The following is an 18587-nucleotide window of genomic DNA, read 5'->3' as shown; positions in this document are numbered from 1 at the left end:
ATGGAGAGTGGTCGGCTTGCAGGCATGAAGGTCACACTTGATGACAGTGTGTGTGTGTCTGTGTGAGTGTGTGAGTCTGTTTAATCAACAGACAAGCGAGCTGAGAGTGTGACTAAAAATACATTGTGTCTGAGGGAGCGTGCATGTGTGAAAATGTGTGCGCGCACTCTCATTCATCAGTGGTGATGATACCATGTGGAGTACGCCACTGTGCCCGACAAATTCAGCCATCACACGCACTCACACAATCACACACAACACCCCTGCAAAGGTGACACAAGCGCCCGCTAGCAAGTTTACTCATTGCAGTCAAGGGCACAGCTGTGTCTGAGCGTGTTTGTGAAAACAGTCCACCTGGACAAGACTAATCCGGCATGTCCTCGATCTTTCATGTATCTTTCATTCCTATCTCATTTTTTCTTTTCCATACATTTTCAATCCTCTGTACGACTTAGATGTCGGGACAGGTCAAAACAGATAGCTCGTTTTAGCCTTCCTTACTTCTTTCATTGTCACCTTGCTGCTGGAGTCTCCCTCTGTCCTCTCTCTGTCACACTCCCTCTGCTCGCTGCTTGTGTGATCAATTAGGAGACATTAATCCCACAGATATTCCAGGTGACAGAACCTCAGGAGGCCACACTCTCCTTCATCTCTCCTCCTTCTGCCTCCTCTCAGTTTCTCCTCTCCACACCTGGCTGTCTTGTCACTCCTGCTCCTCCTCCCTGTCATCTCCCTCTCTTTTCTCAGCAGAGCAAACAACAGACCTCACTCCTTTCCCGTTTCCCTCCCAGTCCTGCACTTTCATCCCTCATGGTGCCGACACTGACATATCAGCCTCTGCCCTCCTCTCCTCCGTTTCTTCAGTCATCTATCCTCTGTTTCTCTCCCCTTTAAGTTCTGGCTACATGCTGACAGTGACGCATCTTACTCCTTCCCCTCTGCCCTCTCTGCTCCAACTCAATTCCACCCCTTTCTCTTTTCCATCTCCCTTTGCCTTCCTCTATCTCACCCTCTCCAGGTTGCCGTTCACAATGACGGACCTGTCTTCCCTCCTGTATGCCAACCATTCACCTGTATCCTAGCAACCACCTCTCCTTTGGCTCTGGTGCTCCATGCGGAGCAAGCAAACAAGATGCCTGGGGAATGAAGAACAAGCATTCTCGTTTATCCTCCTCCTTCCATCCGTTCAGTCATTCCTTCACATGTAAAGAGGGTGCAGTACTTGGCTGGAGTTGGGAGCCAAACATTTTAACTGAAAATACAGCTGCTTAGTCACATATAAATAAATTATTAATCACACAATCATACATACAGGCCCAGATATGCACAGACAAACAAAGTCACAGATGTTTGTTTTTCTACTTTCTATGTGCATGTGTGACTTTATCTCTACCATGGCTCAATTCTAACAGTGTGACATACTGAATATGCTTCAAAGAGATATCGTCTGCCATGCTCTTGTAGCATGCTGAGTCCTGCCTTTCTAAAAGGTTCTCGGTCTGTATGTGTATGTGTGTGTTTCTGGAAGATTGTCGAGCAATTTCAGAAGCTTTATTTATGGTCTTGGAGAAACAAGAAAGAAAAAAAGAAAGGTGTTTGAAGGCCTGGCGCACCCTTACGGCCACACAGTCAGGCACACACACAACACACACACACACACACGCACACACGCACACACGCACACATGCACACTTCTCATAGGTAGTAAGAAAAGAGTATTCACACTCAAGCACAAATGCACAAAAAGAAAAGTGCTGTTCAGGCACATGTGTCCGGGTGTAATTTATGAGTGGGCTCCTGGGCGGACGCCTCAGAGGGGTCCTCTTCACGCTGCATGGCTCTGGGTGCTCTGCACAATCCCCCATGTGAGCACTGGGCTCTCTCTCTCTCTCACACACACACACACAAACACCAACATACACAACACACACCGACATACACAACACACAAACAAGGAACTACAAAATCCCCCTTATGAGCAGTGAACTCTTCCGACTGAAACTCACTGCACGATTAACGCTACAAAAAGCTAGGTAAACACAGGGGTTTCAGGCTTGGCAGCACTGCTACAGCTCTGTTCAGCACAGACAGAACACGAGAGCAAAACATCTTCTTACTGTAACTGAAAAGAGGCTATACTGTGAACAAAAAGTAATAGTAATAAAATACCATTTCAGCCTCGTTGGGCTTAACAAATTGTAGCCAGTTGGACAATTAAGTTAAGCTGTAAAGCACTGACGTCTGGTACATTATAAAACAATAAATGCACAGAAAGTGGAGCTTAAGGAAACTTTATTAGTAGCTGGTGTTCCTCATTCACTGCGTTCCATTCAAGAAAATCGTATGTGCTGAGCATAATAGTATGCTAACCAGTTTGTTTGTTCTCAGGAACAATAAATAACTGAATACATATAAGGTATGGTTAACACACGAACACTGTTTATTATTAGAGGAGGCAGGGACTATTGTTAACAAGTTGTATGTATCTGGCAAGTAACCAGATGGTGCACTGAGACTGGTGTAGATAAAGAAGTGATTCCAGAAACAAGGCATATTTTTGAATTATATTACACCCTAGATTAGTTCAACAATTATGTTCTTATATTTTCTTCCTTTTTCTGTCTTTCTTGCTTTAGTCTTCTGTTTATACACTTGTCTCCTTTCTTTATATTCTTACACACAACACCTATTCACACTTAGACGCTTGCCCACCTACATATGTGCAAAAATGTAAATTGCAACAATTTATTTTGTTAATTTTGTTGATTGCTGAGAAACAAAATTACAGGACAAACAACCTGTGGACATATCTAGAGGAGAGAAAAAAAAGAAAAATGTCAACCAAAAGGTCTCTCATGTGTATATATACCCAGTTATGTCTGCTGTATGTTTGCCACTTTCTCTCATCTTGCCCTTGTCACACTGTGCTAATTACAAAAATATGTCTTCCTAGATAAAACACATTTGTCACAGCACACCAGCTCTATGATACAAATACACTAAAAGGACAGAGTGGGTTTTGGCTGTGTCCGTACACGCTTGCTCTCAAGTATCTACAGGGGGCTGTCGTGAACTCTGCGGTGGCTGTGGCCGTCCTTCCTCTCCTAACTTCAGTTTCCTCGTTCCATATGTAGCTGTCCAGTGCAGTGTGACCGTGCAAAGCTCAGGAGAGGATGAATCTGTCTGTGTGCCCCCAGGCAAGGGGCCTTGATCTGCTCTGGAGGACACACACCACTCTCAAGGGCACTCCGTGGGGGATGCACAAAAACACACACATATACACACACACAGACATACATAAACATCGACACATGCACACCGGCAACAATCTGAGTAGCGAGTACGTTAGCAAGCCAGGGCACATCACACTCACAGATACACACATACTGCACTAATAGATGGATAGATGGATGGTAATGTATGTATATGTGTGTGTGTGTATATATATATATATATATATATATATTTATATATATATATATATATATATATATATATATATATTTATAAATAATGAAATATTGTATTAATAATGTATGTAGAGGTGATGAGGGAGTTGTTCTTTCTGCTGATGCCACTGTTTCCTAAGATCCCCCCATCTGTTGACTCTGGTCTCTGGGGTAAGAGGCCAATCAAGAGCTCGGTGACACATCTGCTTCCTTACACATACATTAACACATACACACACAGCAGCTCTACGTATTTTTTCTTTCTCTATTGTCTGTCCTGTCTCTCTCACTCACATACACACACAGAGCTGCACTCTCTTGTCCAGCAATCGAGGTCAAGAGGGAATAAATTCCACGCCCCCACACACACTCCCACATGCTCTCCTCCCTGCAGATCTAGACAGCCATCAGACTCTCTTCCTGAGGTGCTTGGTAAGTGCTCTCCTCTCAGTATCTGCCATTCCTCTAAGTACAACTATCGTGTGTTTGGCTGTAGATCAGTGAAAAAACATCTACGTCCCTGCTGGATTTGTTAAGATTTCTATGCTGACTGATACCTGCTCGTGGAAACAGTCCCTGCAGTTTATGTATCTTCCTATCTGTCTGACTGGCTGTTTACTGATGCTGAGCAAAGGCTGGGATTTCCTGCTGAGTCTTATTCTGACAGTGCAACACAAGGCTACGTTGACAAAGCTCATGCTTAGAGAGTCTGCTTCTGCGTTTATAACTGGCCATTAGCTCAACAATTTTTCATTGTGGAATAAGGCAAATAGGAGCAAAGTTAATGTATTGTGTGAGTATGAAACGAGAGGGGCTTACCAACCTGAAATAAAGCGATATTACTGTGTGCCAATAAATGTGCTCCTTCAAAGACAGATCTGTTTGCACATCACGTGTCTGTGTATGTCTTTTATCAGCCGTGCGTATGTTTAACTCTTCAGCTTCTAATTAAAATGTGTAACATTTAATTAAACCTCCTTATGAATATGTTTGATGCATGTTCACTCACCAATGAAGTAGGACAGTAGGATGGCCAGCAGGGCAGCAGCTGCGATCGCTGTCACTGCGGCACATTTCCAGCTGCAGTACTTGGACGGCTTCTTCAGCTTGAAGGCTGAGCGGGAAAAGGTGTTTCTGGGCAGCAGGCGAGGGGGCGGCGAATACACAGTTCCCGAGGTTAAAGGGTAACCAGGGGAAGAGCTACTGAAGAGAGGGGTGGTCCCCGACGACGTCTTGAACAAGAAGTGCCTACGGGTGAGAAAAAAAAATGAAAGAAGAAAAGGTCATTGTACATATAGAGAAATCTGAAAAATACTCATGTTATGATATAAGTTGATACCAGTGCTGTAAAATAAATGGTGGTAGAGCTCAGTGGGAAGGTAAACATAAAAAGGACACTCCAATCTGCCACCCAATCAGTCCAGATGACAAGGTCACATATGGGCAAGCTTCTGTCCAATTTTTCTTTCCGATGAACCCTTCCTGCCATATGGGTTTGAACATTCTTGAACTGATTGTGTCTCCAATTCGGCTCGTTCCAGTCCAAGGTCTCTTTTTAACCTCCACCTGCTCTGCTCTACTCTTTTTTCCCCCTTCCCTTACCTTCCACTCACCCCACTTACAATGTGCCTTATTTCTGCTCTCAATGGCAGCAGAGGATCAGTGCCATTCCCCTTTTTCCTGTCCTCATTGCCCCAGTCGGGTCAGAGCTTGCAGAGAGGATAAAAGAGGGATTTGAACCATCATCCCTTTGCTCATATTACCCATTATCCTTTGCTATCGCTGCACCTGCTCACTGAAAAAGTCTCCTTTACGGATGACCCTGCTCTCCACTTTCCATTTTCAATGCTGTCACTTCTCCTTCCCTTTATATCATCCTATTGCCACTCCAGTCTTTCTCCCATACATTTAAACATTCTCTTATTCTTCTGAATTCACTTCGTATCACCACATCTTACTTTATTCACTACTTACAGATCAGACTTGCTTCTTCTCATCTCCAAAAATTTCTGTTCTGCTCTGACCTTGCCATACAATGAATATGAAAAAACGCACTTGAAGAAAGTTTTCAAGGACACTTCAAGAAAAAAAAAAAAAAACTTTGCTGCACCTTTGTGGCATCTTTTGTGGTGCACACTGATAGCACACAGAGGAAGTGAGGAGCTGCCCCTACACTGACTCCAGGTGGTACGGCAGAAGAAAGCCCTCGGGTGAGTGTGACAGATCAGAGAAGTCGAGGTCACTACATCGCCTCAAAGATGACTGAAAAGAGAGGGAGTTTTTGTCTGTATTCCTTTGTGGAATTGCTTGTATGTGGATGTGTGCACAGGTGAGCACGCTCTAGTATTTTTTTCATTTTCTGTGAGTTTTTCGACCTTGGGCTTTAAGACGGTTTTTGGGAGGATGACATTTGCTGATAAAATACCCCCCCCAAAAAAATTAATAAAAAAAAAGAATATTACTTTGAAGACAGTTTTGAGATGTAATCGTTTAGAAGGGCAACAGGTCAAGTTCATCCTTTTCAATAAAATTACACTATTCACTGAGGTCTACATTTACTGATGCCTAAACTTACTTCATTCAAATGCATCATGAAAGATAATTTATGTTCTTTTACAACAGGTTTTATGTTTCCAGTGGTTGAAGTTGTCCCAAGAGGCCACTGTAGGAGGCAGTGTGAAAACAAAAAAAAAAAAAAAAAAAATCAAAGGGGTTTGAGGTGAGATCTTTTAGACAGAACATTTTCACATTTTGCTGTTCACATTATAAGTGACAGAAAATGAAAAAAGCACAGCTGGCAAGTCACTGCTTGAATCACAAAATCCAATAATTCTCAGTAATTTAAGCAATGCATCTCCAAATCACAAGTAAATCTTGCAGTGAAGTTCGGTGTCAGATCTCAAATCAAGACAATAAAATTCCCTACCACGCCCACGTACTAAAATTTCTATTTCCCACTGACAGAGACCCTTTTCCTTTATTTGTCTTCTTCAGTTTTTGAGCGAGCAGCTTCTTTCAAGTCCTAAAGAAGACTTTGTACAATTAGGAAGACTGATGATTTTAATCTATCTTTACCCATCCATCAATTACAGAAAGCAAATATTGCCAATTGTTTACTGAAATATTAAAAGATGATGTGTTGAGGGCTCATTAATCTCATCAAATGTTTGTTACTGCATCCTTATTAGTGGGTTCTGAGTCACATGTTGTGCTTGTGTTGATCACACCATAGAGCTGCATTTAAATAAGACAGAGTTTGGTGCTCGGCCTTGATTTTGTCCTCCTGCCTGCTTAATATGACTGGCTTCTGTCACCTTGAATGAATGTGTATTTGCATATATCTGTATATATTTGCTTCCAGGAATTTGAGTGTTCATTTGCCATGTATTTTTTTTTTTTATAGTATTTGGGTTAAGGCAGTTGAAATGGCTGCTTTGGTTTTGTTTTATATCACCAGATTTGTGACAGTTGATCCTCTACGTCATGTGGCTCAAGTTAACATCTTTATCAATGCTGAAAACAGGGATCGTAGTAGTACAAGCATCGATGTATTATTAGAAATAGATGTTATATGTCAGGTGCCTGTTCTTTCCCATCTGCCCGCTGCACATGCACTTTAAAGTTTCACCTGCTGCCCCCACCCACGCCTTCCTACTGGGCTCAATGGGTGCACAGACTTTACACTGCCATCAAAGATTTTAAAATCCTTTTTTCTGGGCACTCAGAATGTATTTAAAGACTGTAAGAGGAAAATGGAGGCTATGTGATGTCACCCATTGGTTTTTGGTGCCTTGAGTTTGCATTTTGGAGCCAGAAGTACAGTGGCCAACAAGGGCCAAACACATTGCAACGGCCCAATGCGTCTCAGTTACAGAAAACAGCTGCAAGTACAGAAACGATGCAAATTCACAAACTCAAACTCAAGTCTAAACGAGGTACAAAAAGAGGAATGTGGTGCAAATAAAAAAATGTGCCGCGAAACACAAAAACACATACATAATCATCAAATGCTCTGCAAATAGAGAAACGTTCCAAAGCACAAAATGATTCAAACCAAGAAAACATCTGCAAACGAAAAACGCTGCATAACCAGTCACTACAACGGAAGTGCTCCAGACCTGTAGGGGATGTTGTCAGCAGAACAGCTCAATTCAGAGACAGGATGGAGGATGGAGAGAGAGATGGAGAACAGCTACTGAAGTTACGGCGTAGCGCGGTCATGTGACTTCTATTTGCTTATATTTGACACTAGTCTGTTGTCTATAAACGCTGCCCCCAACAGGTTTGGAGCACTTCCGTTGTAGTGACTGGTTATGCAGCGTTTTTCATTAGCAGATGTTTTCTTGGTTTGCATTGTTTCTTTATTTGCAGTGCATTTCATGATTATGCATTTGTTTTTGTTTCTTGTGGTGCATTTTTTCATTTGCACCACGTTCCTCTTTTTGTACCTCATTTATACTTGTGTTTGAGTTTGTGAATTTGCATTGTTTCTGTACTCGCAGCTGCTTAATCTAACGGGGACGCATTGGGCCGTTGCAATGTGTTTGGCACTTGTCGGCCACCGTACAGAGGTGACCATATTGCACCATATGATGGCACTGAAGAAAATGCAAAATGTAGCTAAAACAGTAAACTTAAGCACATATTTGGTTGACAGATCCATTTGATTGTCTTGATAATGCAACTTACTACTACTACAGTTAAGCTTCCAGTCAGGAAAAAAAAAAAAGTTCTGTTCAATCACAGATGCTCCAGATATCTGACTCAGCAGACAGGCAAGCTGTCAATTACACCTGTCAATCAAAGCCTGAAATGGCAGACATCTGAGTTGTCAAACCTTCTAAAATCTTATTGACTGGCCAATAATTGAAAAAAAGGCAATGAGCAACTAGCAAACTTATGAAATGGTCCAAATAAATAGAAGGACATTAGAGCGACTCCTGGGAAAAAAAAAAAGATTGATGTATTTTTTAGTGTGCAATCATTGTAAGTCTATGGGAATTGAAACTAGCATCTAGTGGCCATCAGTGGTATTACACTTATAGATACATCCCTTTCAAGCTGTGGTCCTTGCCCTTAGGGTTTAACACATGTTCCATGTTATAAAAACTGTTAATTAAAACATTTTAGATATCCTGTCTGCAGTTTTACAGATGTCTCTTTAATTGTTATGCCTGACACTCACACATATAGAAAAAAAGAAAAGCTGCTGGGGATTATTTTGCTTTAGTACCATGGGTGGCCACTGGGGAAACTGAATGAATGGCGTCACTGATGCAGTTCTCCTGATACTTGAATGTAGTAGGCCTATTACAATCAGCTGCATGTTCTTATGTGTATGTCAGTATCTTTCTTCTGTAGCCGGTTGAATCTTTGAATTTAGACAGTAGAACCAGTAACTCACTGCTGTGGTTGGATCAGATGACTGCCATTAAATATATTGCTATACTACAAAACCCTTATCCTTTTGATATCTTTAATAACTACCATTTCATAACAAGGTGTCTGTACAAGTGTCTGCAGGTATAAAAGCAGTTGGTGAAAACAGGTGATATGCTCAGAGAATGAAGATTTGGTTTGGGAGCACTCTATATCAATTATTTAGTCTGTGCTCTGTCTCTTTCCTTCTCTCTCATCATCTCATGCCACTGATTGTTGGATTGGTATCCTGCCAGATCCCCCCCCCCCCCCTTCTTTCCCCTTTACCTGTCAGGTACGCTGTGTGACACCAAGGAAAATAAGGAAAAGAGAAGAAGAAAAAAAAACCCAACCCAGACAGAAAGAGGCTGAAAGAGCGCAAGGAGATGGCACGCAAAGAAATATGAGGTTATTGTCTAAAAATACCAGCCTCTCAGTGTCACAGCCATCAATTTTAATATGCATGCATATAAACCTACATGCTCCCGAACGCAAGAGCGCACATACATATCATGCATGTGCATATACAAATGCATATACACTCCAAGGTCAACCAGTGTGCCTTTCCCTCAACTCATTTTCACAGTCATTGAAGCACTCTGTGATGGTACGGCCAGCGGTAATTAATTACAATAGCCCTAATGTGCGTGTGTGACTGCAAGGAGAGGCTGAGCTTGTGACATATTTCTGCACAGACACAATGTATGACTTGATGTGCTGGTATGTATTTGAACTGAAATCATTTCATTCTCTGTCTTTGTTGTTTGTGTGCAGACGCTTGACTGTGAGCTTGCGTGGGATGGGAATATGTCTATGGGCCATACTAATTACGAGTAGGAATGGAAAGTGTCTAATGTGCTCTGGGGAGGTAATTGACATTGATTTATGTTGCAGAGGACTATGGAGGGGTTCTATCATAGCAGGCAGCCGGCAATCACAACTCTGTATCATTAGGCTGGGGTTTGTGTGTGTCTAGGTCTGTGTGTTTATATGTGAATATTGTGGGATTTTTGACAGAGGTCCAGCATGGAAACGTCACACATAATTAGAGAGAGCTGACAGAGACCCCTTTCCCTTTTTTTTTTTCCCTCTTTTTTCCTTTTTGAGCCAGCAACGCCCCCAACCCCTCCACCCTCCACCCTTCAGCCTAACAATTGCTACCGTACTGTCATGCATCTTGTCTTACACATACTACAAACACACATACATACATGCAAAACTAGCAAGCCCAAATGCGCACATCGACAAAGAATTCCACCCACACGTAAACACTGAAAATGTATGCGGGTATATTGTCGTGAAATTGCCCTGTTTGTGCTATCAAACATTTAATTTGCATCTAAGCAGCCCCAAGAAGAGACATAAGAGAAGGACAGAGGATGGAGTGGGAGGCTATAGATTAAAAGACAGAGAGAAGAGAAGGACGTGTTTTCACTCCATTCCAACCCTCTTCTCCATTGAGAGAAAAGAGGACCTGGACAATTAACCACAGAACAGAGAGCATGCCGGGTAATTAGCAGGAAGTCAAAGCTCGCATTCCCCTTGAGCGAACGAACACACGCGCTTTTTCGCAAGCCCACACGCACACACTCTTGATTTTCTCAGCCTTCATAAACATGTGGTTACTGAGGATAACACTCTGAGAATCATCATCAGAGGTAGAGAACAATTAGCGGAGGTCGACTCGGTATGGGGGTGACTGAAAAATGGTCAGATCTGAGAATGAAACACAGGGCTCGGGGAGAGGAGGATGCTCTCGGATGCTGTCATGAGGATTGTTCCTCACAACAATTGCAGAAAAAAATAATAAACAGGCAGATGGATGCAGTATAATGGGCTTTAATTTTCTGACTGTTACTTTGAAGGAGGACATGGAAAATTCAGACGCTGAATAATATGTCTGGACAGAAAATATACCCAAGGCTTTCTGCAAGGCATCCCATCTAGTACACAGGTGTCTGGTTATTTCACTGGGAGCTGAAGTGAAGTGTAGAGAAAATTATTAAAAAAATCTGCCTTGGAAGATTATATTTCTTGGTACTACATTATAAGATCCAGCATGTTCTTATTTGAAGTACTGCTGTTTTAACTTTTGTTTTTTATGCAGAATTTATATATTTGGAGACCACACCACTTTCACTGAAGCCAGTGGAGTAGTGGGAGAACAGATTTTAATCAAGAATATGTCTCATTTTTTTTAAACGAAGGTCCATTAAAAAAAAAAAAAAAAAAAAAAAAAAAGATCAAGGAGAGACTGCATTATGTAGAATAAACTGATGCAGCTGAGGTCAGTGCAGGACATCAGGACTTTGGGGCTTTGATATCCCTCCCTCACCCTCACCTGTCTGGATGGACCCCCTCATGTGCCCCCACCCTCCTGCATCTTTACAGACTTGAACATCTGCAAATGGTTGTCCATCAGTCCTGGTTTCATCTACAGCCTGTCCGTCCATGAGAGTGGATCTCTCCTTCACCGTGGTTCTCCCCGAGGTTTCTCTTTTCCCACTGGGTTTTTGGAGTTTTTCCTTGCCGAGGAGGAGGGTCTAAGGATGGGGGATGCCCGGGACATTAATCCATTTTCTTCATCTACTGTTAATTTTCATATTCAGCTAATTCTGTAAAGGCCTGTGAGGCAGCCTTGTTGTGATATAGGGCTCTACAAATAAAACTGAATTTAATTGAACTGATGTACTTTTGGATATTTTCTACATGAAATGACAAACATTTGTACATACTAATACTTTAATATTAAAAGAATAACACATCAAAATGATCTGACATTTGTTTTCAGGGCATCAACAAATGTTCTACAGGAAATGCAACTGACAAAATGACAGTATTTGCATGATTACTGTAAAAATTAAAAGCATTCCACACAAATAGAATGTGTTGTAATTGTTTAACGGATGTTTTAAACATCCTTTGTAACTTACACTCACTGGTTAGTTGTGTTTAGAGATGTTTAGTGGTGGTGTCATAGGGTTAAGCCAATGCATTCTTTAGATGGTGCTTAATTCTACAAAAAAACCCAATATATTACGTCCATATTAGTTTCAGAGCTAGTCATTTATAGTCCCTTATATGTGTCCCATCAACAGCTCATCTACTAAAAATGAGTATGGAGGGCTTGTATGTATGGCCTGGGTGAAATTGTTTTTCAAGAGTAAAAGTATAACTTATAGTTTTTAATCACTGCCCACCTTATCGACAGAATTCTTTATTTAGAATATGAATAAGTTAACAGTGCAAATGTTTTACTTTATTTTAACGAATTGCAAATACAAGAGGAAGTGGATTTTTAAAAAAAAAGAAAAAAGCCCACTTGGTTGGGGTGGTGGATCTGCATAGTAATTGTAATGTTATATGAATGCAAGACCATGAAAGAGCATATCATTAATAAACCTTTCACAATATGCCGTGGTACTCATATGCATATTTCAGTAGTGTCTGTCTGGACATGAATCTTTTCTCTCTGCTTCCTCTTCTTCTCCTCTACAGGTGGCGTCTTCAAATCCGTCCCCACAGTAATGCATTTGAAAGTAACCATACACGCTGCTGCTCCATCCAGATAAATTGAGATGCTGCAACTCTCTCAGCGATCTTATTTCTTCCCTTAGAGCTGAGGCCCACAGTGGAGCGGCCAGGAGGTGCAGGGGAATGTCCTCAGATCAAGATGAGAGATTGAAACTGGCATTGGCTACCAAAGAGGCTCCAAGGGGCCGATTGGAAATCAGGTGCTCTCTCTCAAAGTGCTGAAACACATGTACACACATGTGCAGCCTCATGCATTCGTTCTCTGTCTCTCAAATGCATACACAACGGCATCAGCCATCTACAGTAATTTATCTCACATGGGTAAATTTATCCATGTTCTACGATCCCCAATCTCCATCCTCTGCCTTTCTATCTTCTCTCTCACACACTCCCCAAAACAATCTCCTTCAATCACCATCTCTCTCCTTTTCTCTCCCTCTCTCTCCCCCTTTATCTCTCCCTCCTCAACCGTAAACCATTCCTTTCCACCCCCCCCCCTCTTCATTCTCCCGTCTTATATTCCTCTGCTATATCACAACCCCCCCACCCCCCCACCACTGTGCCTATCGCTCTCTTTCCCTGCCAGTCATCTAAGCCCTGGGGTGTTCTTAGGTGATCAATCTTCATCCTCTCAGCGCTGTCACACTATTGGGTCAAGCCAAAATACAAACACACACAAGAGTGCGTGTACATTTATAACGAATGGACAACAAATGCCAAGATTTACATATGATTACAGTGGGGAGCAGTCACAGTCAAAGAAAACACACATGCTTGGATTCAAAATGGACACACCACCACAAGCTTCACTTGCTCACATGCACACGTGTGCTCATCATCTTCTCGCTGCTAGTTTTAATGAGATGGAAGATAGGCTCTGCCAGCGCAGGGATGGTGTGACTCTCTGGCTCTGCCTGGCTGGCGCTAACCCAGTCACAAGCTCCAACAGCTCCAGCCAGCCCACCCAGCCTCCGCTATCAACAGGCCCAGAGAAGAGGACCCAATCTGGGCTAGAGGGTGGAGCTGGAAACTCTGTCTGCTGCTCTGGGCTTCATTCATGGTGACAGGCTCTGAGCCATGCCCAACCCCACCACCTGAACATCACCAAATACTGGCAAAGCGAAGGATTCAATAGTGTGTGTGTGTGTTTTCATTTAAATGTATAAAGTAAGGAGTCAGAACAGTGTGTATGAGGACAGGAGACTTTCCATCTTTATTTTTAAAGGCTATATCTCAGTAAAGAAAATCTCTCTCTTCTAACTACAATATGTTATAGCTTGTAAATCACCATGGTAACACAGGTCTAGATAAACAATTGCAAATGGAATGAGGTGCTATTTAAAGGTCCGGGTATTCTTGTTCACCACCATGCTACCTCTTACCCATCATGCATTTGATGAGAAGCATCAGCACAGGTTGAGCATAGACCTGAGATCGGTAGGGCTGAATTAAACATGGCCAGGCCTTATAAATACTGCAAGGGGCTGGCACTCAGGGGAGCTTATCTGGGGCCATCAGAGCTGGAAGCCCCAGCACCCAGCAGGAGAAACACAACTACAGCTTGCAGAGTAAATGCTCGGAGCGCGAGAGTGAGCATGCTAGCAAGCATGTAGGCAGTGTCCCTCTCACTGCATGCCTCATGAATAGTAATACCCTGCATGAATGCTCTGTTTGCCCGATAAGTGTTCTTTGTGTACAGGCAAAAGCGCATGTGTAGGGTGTGTGAAATGGTTTGTATTTCCTGCTTGCTCACTCCAGGTTGCATACATAATAGCTTTGACACATGACAGCATTACATGTGTGTTGTGCTAGAAAATGAAGCGGGGAATGGATTTCAGTTTTTTCATCAATCAGGAGCTAACATCAATTTTCTTTTAAGTTGGAAGACTCAAATATTGACTTAGAGTGATAGAGTGGGGGCCAAAAGTGAGACCCTGTAAACAACATTCCGCAGAACTAGGTTTTGTCTGTGAGCTAAATCGCATACTAAAATACAAAAATACTAAAATATTTGTTACTCCCCCTGAAAAAAATCATGCCTTCAGAGTGTCTTCCAGAATATTCTTGCCATGTAGCAGCCCTGCATGTTACAAGAAACATTTCAGAATCTTCTACAGGAATAATGGTGCCTGTACAAACAGTGCCAATCACTGACTTGCAGAGTGAGGAAAAAAAAATTGTCAGGTGGGTGTAAGTTAACAGAACTGAGGGTCCAGGCATGCATCAACAAAATCTCACACCAAAATCAGTTCACTTTAAAAGAAACAAACAGGCAACTATATGAGCTTTTCAAAGTGCAAATTCACGAGCATCTAGTATAAAATGAATGGTGCTCTCATAATTTGCTGTCTCGTGGCATTACACTGTTGAGCAATGCAATGTTGAGGTATAAATATCATCACAAAAGAGTCTTGCAGATGAGATAGTAATCAGTGGTGCAGAATACATAATTGAGCGTGGATAACTCGGCTTGTGCCTAAACAGTTATGAGCTTGCTAGCATTAGTTTATTAATTAAATCACAAACACACAAACAAATTTATGGTTTTTGAGCTTTTGTAAATAACATTCTTCCTTTAATAATGTTTTGAAAGACTTCTAAAGGACTCCTAGTCCTAAATTAGTGCTTGCTGTGCTGACTGAAAATTTGTATCACTGATTTATTTATTTATTTTTTAAAGATTCTCTATGTTTCACAGTAGGCTATACCATAATATTATTCATTTGATTATATTTACATGACTGTTCCTTACATACTACCTTACATACATAGGTTCTGTCTTATTCTAGAGAGAGAAGCACATAAAATACAAAATTAATCTTTGATAAATATAGGCTTTGCTGGTCTCCACAAAATTATAAAATATATTACGTAAGCAGCACTCATGAAACGGTTACAGAATGGAATTATTGCACAAACTATAATAATATCAAAATGGTAAGTAAAAATGAAATACATAATTGGTATTGCTTACTATTGAAAGCAAAATATAATCGCTATAAACTGACCTGTAAATCAGGATGTGATTTGAGAAAAATGGGGTGAGGTTTTAAGACACTGAATATTCCAGAAATTAAATCCCACAACCATAATGGTGTAGACTGTGAAGCATGTTAAGTATTTCTATGGCTGTTAAAGTAACATTTTTAAAGTATCTGAGTCATTTATTTTTAATCAATACATACTATACACCAGTGTTTTTCCACCTTGGGGTCGGGACCCCACGTGGGGTCATCTGGAATTCAAATGGGGTCGCCTGAAATTTCTAGTAATTCATGAATTTTCTTTTTTTAAATTACTAATAAAAAATATATATGGTGAGTTGAGAGGGACAATCAGAATACATAAAAGACATGACAAACTGTGAAGCTGAAACTGAAGCGCTGCAGTACTGTTCATCTTTCAAATGTTCATTGTGGTCGGTTTCAGATGCTGCAGCTTTTTCATAATTCATAGTTTGAGTTATTGTTTTTTTAGTATTAATTTGCAGCCTTGTAAATCCATGCTGGACTGACTGTAAATATCCTGACCAAGGAAAATAAAATTCTCACTTTGTGCAGTAATCTCCACCTAGCTTTTCTGCCTCTATCCATAATAATATACATTATATAGACTAAATGTCATCTAAAATTAACGTTTATTTGTAACATAGTATAGCAAACTATTACATGATCAAAAAAAATGTAAATTTAGCAAACAAATGTATCCGTTTTGAATGTCTGGGGTCACCAGAAATGTGAGATGTTAAAATGGGGTCACGAGCCAAAAAAGGTTGGGAACCACTGCTACATACACACACAGTCTTTTCACTCCCATATCTTGTCCGTTCATGAAGACACAGAAGGAACTACTAATGGTATCAGATTCTGAACACAGTTCTACACCCCCTTCTCAATATAACACTATACCCTCTACTTTCCAGACGGAAATACTTATTTATTAACAAGTACTTTTTTATCGACTCTCCTTTTATGCCATTAAAGAATGCAGAGTCGATACTGAGCTTCCCTTGAGAATATGGATGTAAATATCTACTGTCTGCACAAGCTGTACACAGAGATGACTGTCTGTGGTGATGGTGAACCTCTTGACCAACGCTCTCGACCTCCTCTTCACTTAGCATCATGGCTTAAAGCAGCTGCAGACAGCAAGAGGCTTTCGACAGACGTTTTTGTCACAGTTTGAGTCATCCAGGGAATTAATTTCCATCCCAACAACAGGAACACAAGTAGACTTACACCCACCGTGTTCACCTTCATTTGGCTAGTTGTAGTTTTTGTGCCAAATGTAACTGTGAATGCTTATGGATCAAGGTGAGTTCCTTTCTGATTTTATGTAATCTTTGCACCACAATGCACAGTACAGAGTTTAACACATAAAGACACAAACATCCACCAGCAACCAAAATCATGTACTAGTATAAAATGTTTAATAACTGCTGATCCATTAATCCTATCAATCCGTGTAAATAATTGGTGTAAAATGCAGTTTTACAGCTTTTCATGGTCATCAGATATGACCCATTTGAACATTCAGAGGCTCTGTAGTGAACGTGGAAACACAGTCATCTTCTACAACATTGATTCACCAGTAAAACCCATGAAGTTTGATTAATGACAGTGGATGGAGACACTTGTTTTACGGTGTTACCTCTTCCAGGAGGTATTATGATCACTTTGCTTTGTGTGTTTGCATGCGTGCATGTTTGTTTGTTTGTTAGCAAGATAACTCAAAAAGTTATGGACAGATTTTCATGAAATTTTCATGAAATTTTCAGGAAATGTTGATACTGGCACAAGGAAGAAATGAGGTCTGCGCTCTCTGAGTGCTTTTCTTGTTAATGATACACAGTATTTGGTGAGAGTATAACTTTTTCTTCAATTTTTTTTCGTTTTTAACATAATAACCCTCAACTTTAATCAGAGCTTTAACAAACATCTACACCATCAGTAAATTACATATAGAAAAATACATGATTTTCACTAAAAAAAAATGCAAAATACAGTACAATATGATAATAAATGCTGATAAATCACTTAAAAAGTTAAAATCTAGAGAGAAGATTATTTGAGAAGTACTACAAAATGTATTTTATATGGTCTAATTGTAAATTAGCACAAGGGAGGAATGCATTTTGTCCCCACTGAGGATAGAAATAATTCACAGAAACATATGTAGGGGCAGAAATCCTCCTCCACCCTCACTCCCCAGAAAATCAACCCAGTCATAAATATTCAAGTGTAAAACATGGTTCAAATTCAGTCTTTTAATCACTGAGTCTGAATCTCTCTCTCTCTGCTGTCTGTAAAAGATCACATCCTTGCGTTGGTGGATTGTTACTGAATTTGGAATGTTCCATAGAGAGTAAATTGTGGGTAATTACTTGTGTTATAAAGTATTAACTATTAGGAGGCTCCTCTTGATATACTCTCCACAGCACTTCATAGCACTTCTAGCACTGAAAATTTGTATATAATTTACTGCATATTGAAGCGTTACAGCTGATGTCTCAGCTATGCTACTGGATGGAGGTATAAGAATAATTCACACTGTATAGGGATTATTTTTTCTTATAGTACTTCACTCTAACACTATCTGTTGTTGCCCATAGGGATGTAAACTTTCATACCACACTATTGATTCCATGAGGCTTCCATGGCTGCTAACTCTTAAGTAGCTCCAGACATCAGCAGCAGGTGAACCTCTCAACTGTAACAACTTTAAAAATAAAAGAATGTGATTTTTTCTGACCTGGTCTCTAGCGGGACGTTACTGTTGAGTACCCAGCTGTCCTGTAGCTGGACTGACTCGGGGGTGGTCGGCCCGTCTCCGGTGCCGGGAGCTGGGGCGTGAATGGGGTTGCGTCCCCCTCTCAGGGTGTTTCTGTTCAGGCTGTTGGCAGACTGGTGGGATAAGGTGTGGTGGTTGTGCGGCGGGGGTAGCGGAGGCCGTAGTGTGGACTGACTGTGGTGGTTGGCAGCCCCTGGAAGAAAATAACAACAGCAACAACAACACATCAGCAATTAAATCTTAACTTCTCAGTGAAAGAAACTATCTTATGGGCAAAATTTGGAGTTTTAGTCCAAAATTCTGCAAGACACAGCAGAATTGTTATTTGATATTTGGTGATTATTTATCCATGTGCTAAAAACATAACATTTCTCCAGCTGGCAAATAACTTCATTA

General features: G+C 41.0%; 1 protein-coding gene across 1 annotated transcript in view; it reads right to left on the bottom strand.

The window, feature by feature from the left end:
- The window catches only part of tenm2a (teneurin transmembrane protein 2a), a 223040-nt gene that overhangs the window by 44277 nt on the left and 160176 nt on the right, over positions 1 to 18587 (bottom strand). Inside the window, 2 exon segments of the mRNA XM_030144885.1 lie at positions 4459 to 4697; positions 18153 to 18384. Coding sequence (XP_030000745.1) covers positions 4459 to 4697; positions 18153 to 18384 — 471 coding nt within the window.

Source organism: Sphaeramia orbicularis, chromosome 10 (assembly GCF_902148855.1).
Source record: "Sphaeramia orbicularis chromosome 10, fSphaOr1.1, whole genome shotgun sequence".
NCBI lineage: Eukaryota > Metazoa > Chordata > Actinopteri > Kurtiformes > Apogonidae > Sphaeramia > Sphaeramia orbicularis.
The sequence above is the reverse complement of the archived record's forward strand: the minus strand, read 5'-3'. Positions and strand labels throughout refer to the sequence as shown.